This window comes from Ursus americanus, chromosome 16 (assembly GCF_024610735.1).
Source record: "Ursus americanus isolate L20-20 chromosome 16, mUrsAme1.1.p, whole genome shotgun sequence".
In the NCBI taxonomy this organism is placed as follows: domain Eukaryota; kingdom Metazoa; phylum Chordata; class Mammalia; order Carnivora; family Ursidae; genus Ursus; species Ursus americanus.
In genome coordinates this window covers 45,381,522-45,384,136 of record NC_142142.1, presented here as the reverse complement: position 1 = coordinate 45,384,136, position 2,615 = coordinate 45,381,522, and the positions used below count along the sequence as shown (strand labels likewise).

The 2,615-nt window shown below is 45.5% G+C and overlaps 1 protein-coding gene across 1 annotated transcript; it reads right to left on the bottom strand.

Moving 5' to 3' along the window:
* Positions 1-373: 373 nt before the first annotated feature.
* Positions 374-1,309, bottom strand: OR8D4 (olfactory receptor family 8 subfamily D member 4). The gene has a single exon (XM_045797542.2). It carries the CDS (start codon positions 1,307-1,309, stop codon positions 374-376), a length of 936 nt encoding a protein of 311 aa, XP_045653498.2.
* Between the last annotated feature and the right edge of the window lie 1,306 nt (positions 1,310-2,615).

Sequence of the window (2,615 nt, the reverse complement as noted above, 5' to 3'; positions counted from 1 at the left end):
GAGATAGAGACAGCCAGTGAGAGACGGAACACAAGCAGGGGGAGTGGGAGAGGAAGAAGCAGGCTCATAGCTGAGGAGCCTGATGTGGGGCTCGATCCCATAACGCCGGGATCATGCCCTGAGCCGAAGGCAGACGCTTAACCACTGTGCCACCCAGGCGCCCCATGGAGAGTACCAATGTTAATAAACATATATTAATTACATTTTAAATATGACTAACTTATACTAAATTTATATATATATACTAATTTATAAAATTACGCATAGAATTTCACCTCGCTTCAATGACTTTTAAAGAGTCAGGGTATACACCCAGACACATACACATTGTGATTATATATACGTAAGTAAATCTTACTAAAGAGCATATTCATTATAAAGATATTTTTCTTTTTAAGAGTTTCACGAGTGCATTTTTCACTTCCTTGTTCCTCAGACTGTATATCAGGGGATTCAACATGGGAATCACAGTGGTGTAAAATACTGAGGACGCTTTCTCCTGGATGAGTGGACTGCTGGAGGCAGGTTTGAGATACATGGACACGAGCGTCCCATAAAATATGAGGACGGCTGTCAAGTGGGAGCTGCAGGTGCTGAAGGCTTTGGACCTGCCCTGGGCAGAGCGGATGCGGAGGATGCTGGAGAGGATGAAGCCATAAGAAATGATGATGGTCAGGCTGGTGGCTACCATGTTAAATCCGCCAATGACAAAGATCAAAAGCTCATCAATGTCAGTGCTTGAGCAAGAGAGTTGAATAAGCGGGATGATGTCGCAGAAATAATGTTTAATGACGTTTGGGCCACAGAAAGTCAGCCTTAATATACAACCTCCATGAATCATTGCATCGGTGAATCCTACCGAGAAGCCAGCAGCCACCAGCAGAAAGCAGGCCCGAGGGGACATGATGACATGGTAGAGCAGGGGTTTGCAGATGGCCACGTAGCGGTCGTAGGCCATGGCCGCTAACATGTAGCACTCAGAAATGACAAAAATGCAGAAGAAAAATAGCTGAGTCATGCATCCAGAATAGGAGATAGCTTTATCTCTGCGTAAAAAGCCTGCCAACATTCTGGGCGTAATAACAGAAGAATAGCACACATCTAAAAAAGACAAACTACTGAGGAAATGGTACATAGGGGTGTGAAGTTGAGAACTCAAGCTGATTATTGAGATCATGCCGAGATTTCCCACCACTGTCACTGCATAAATCCCTAAGAAGAGGCAGAAAAGAGGCAGCTGAAGCTCGGGTTGGTCAGTTAGTCCTGAAAGAAGAAACCCAGTCACTGAGGAATGATTTCTGATGCCCATTCTCTTCTGAGAAATCTGCAGAGATGAGAGGAAAGAACCAAGTCAGGCAGGCAGAATCCTAGCATCTCTGAGTTCTGCAGTTCAGGTATTTGTAGCATGAAGACGCACAACGAAGGTTATCTTAGCCCCTTGGCACCAAGCCCGTGCCTCCATTGACATGCGGGACTTTGGCCACCTCCCTCTGCAAAGTCAGCACTCCGATAACATAGTAGGTAAGCATCTATTTAACTATAGATTTTAGGAACTATAAATAAATTTTAGCAATCTCTCCCCTGTCTCAGATTCTTCTAGCCAAGTATAAAACCTTTAACTCTAATGTCAGAGAGAAGACTAAAGACACAGGAGAGGCTTTCTAAAGCAAATCAGCCGAAGATGTTCTTGAAGAAAGGGCTGTGGATGGAGAAAATAAATGCTTTTGTTAATGACACATTTGCCCAGGGCTGGCCTGCCTCCAGGATTTCCTACAGAGAAGATGTCCATTGTTAAGGTTGATTATGCTTTGCACGTCAAGGTTTCCGGGAGTGTTCAGCAGAGTATGAAATCTAGGGCGATGTTAATAGGTGTTACATGAAATCAGTAGCCCACGATTTCGTCGTGCAGAGTTATGCAAAGTTAAAAAGGTTTCTGAACCGAAGGATATTTCAGAGTCTCCCAGGGAGCTCTGCAACATACAACGTTTTCCAAACTTCTTTGATGGTAGAGGCCCCCACCCACTTTTCCACAAAACATATTTTAGCACTAGTGTGGCTCAGAACCTTCGAAGAAATTGTGTTTTCATTGGCGTATTCGTTCTATTTTTAATCTAGTCACAAGCTGATTTCCAGGTAGGAAGTTAATTCTTCATACACTTCAGTAAAGCTGAGCGATGGTAGCACAGCAAACCTCCTACAACAGTGTTTGGCTTCTGACTCCCTGGCCATCCTGTGGGCTAAGCCTATCGCTCTCACCAAGGCCACCGAGCATGATGGAATGCTCTGCAGATAGCGCTGCTGCTTTGGATGCAAACAACCCAGGTGTTTCTGCTTCCATGGGAGGCTCCCATGGAGTGCATCCTACCTTCCACTCACGTGTCTCCCCCGAGGGGACAGAGATGGCAGGCAACCTGGAGTTCCCTGCTCTGGGGCCAACCTAGGCCTTATCTCTGAAAAACTGACCATTTTTCTTTTAGTGTTGGGCTGTCATAGAGCCCTGTGCAGACTCTTGTGTTCACCCACAGTGTATGCAGAGCGCTGCTCGGACATCTGGTTTACTATTTTCTCAACCTGCCCAGCCCAGGACCTACCTTTCTGCCTGGCTCTTCAAGAAG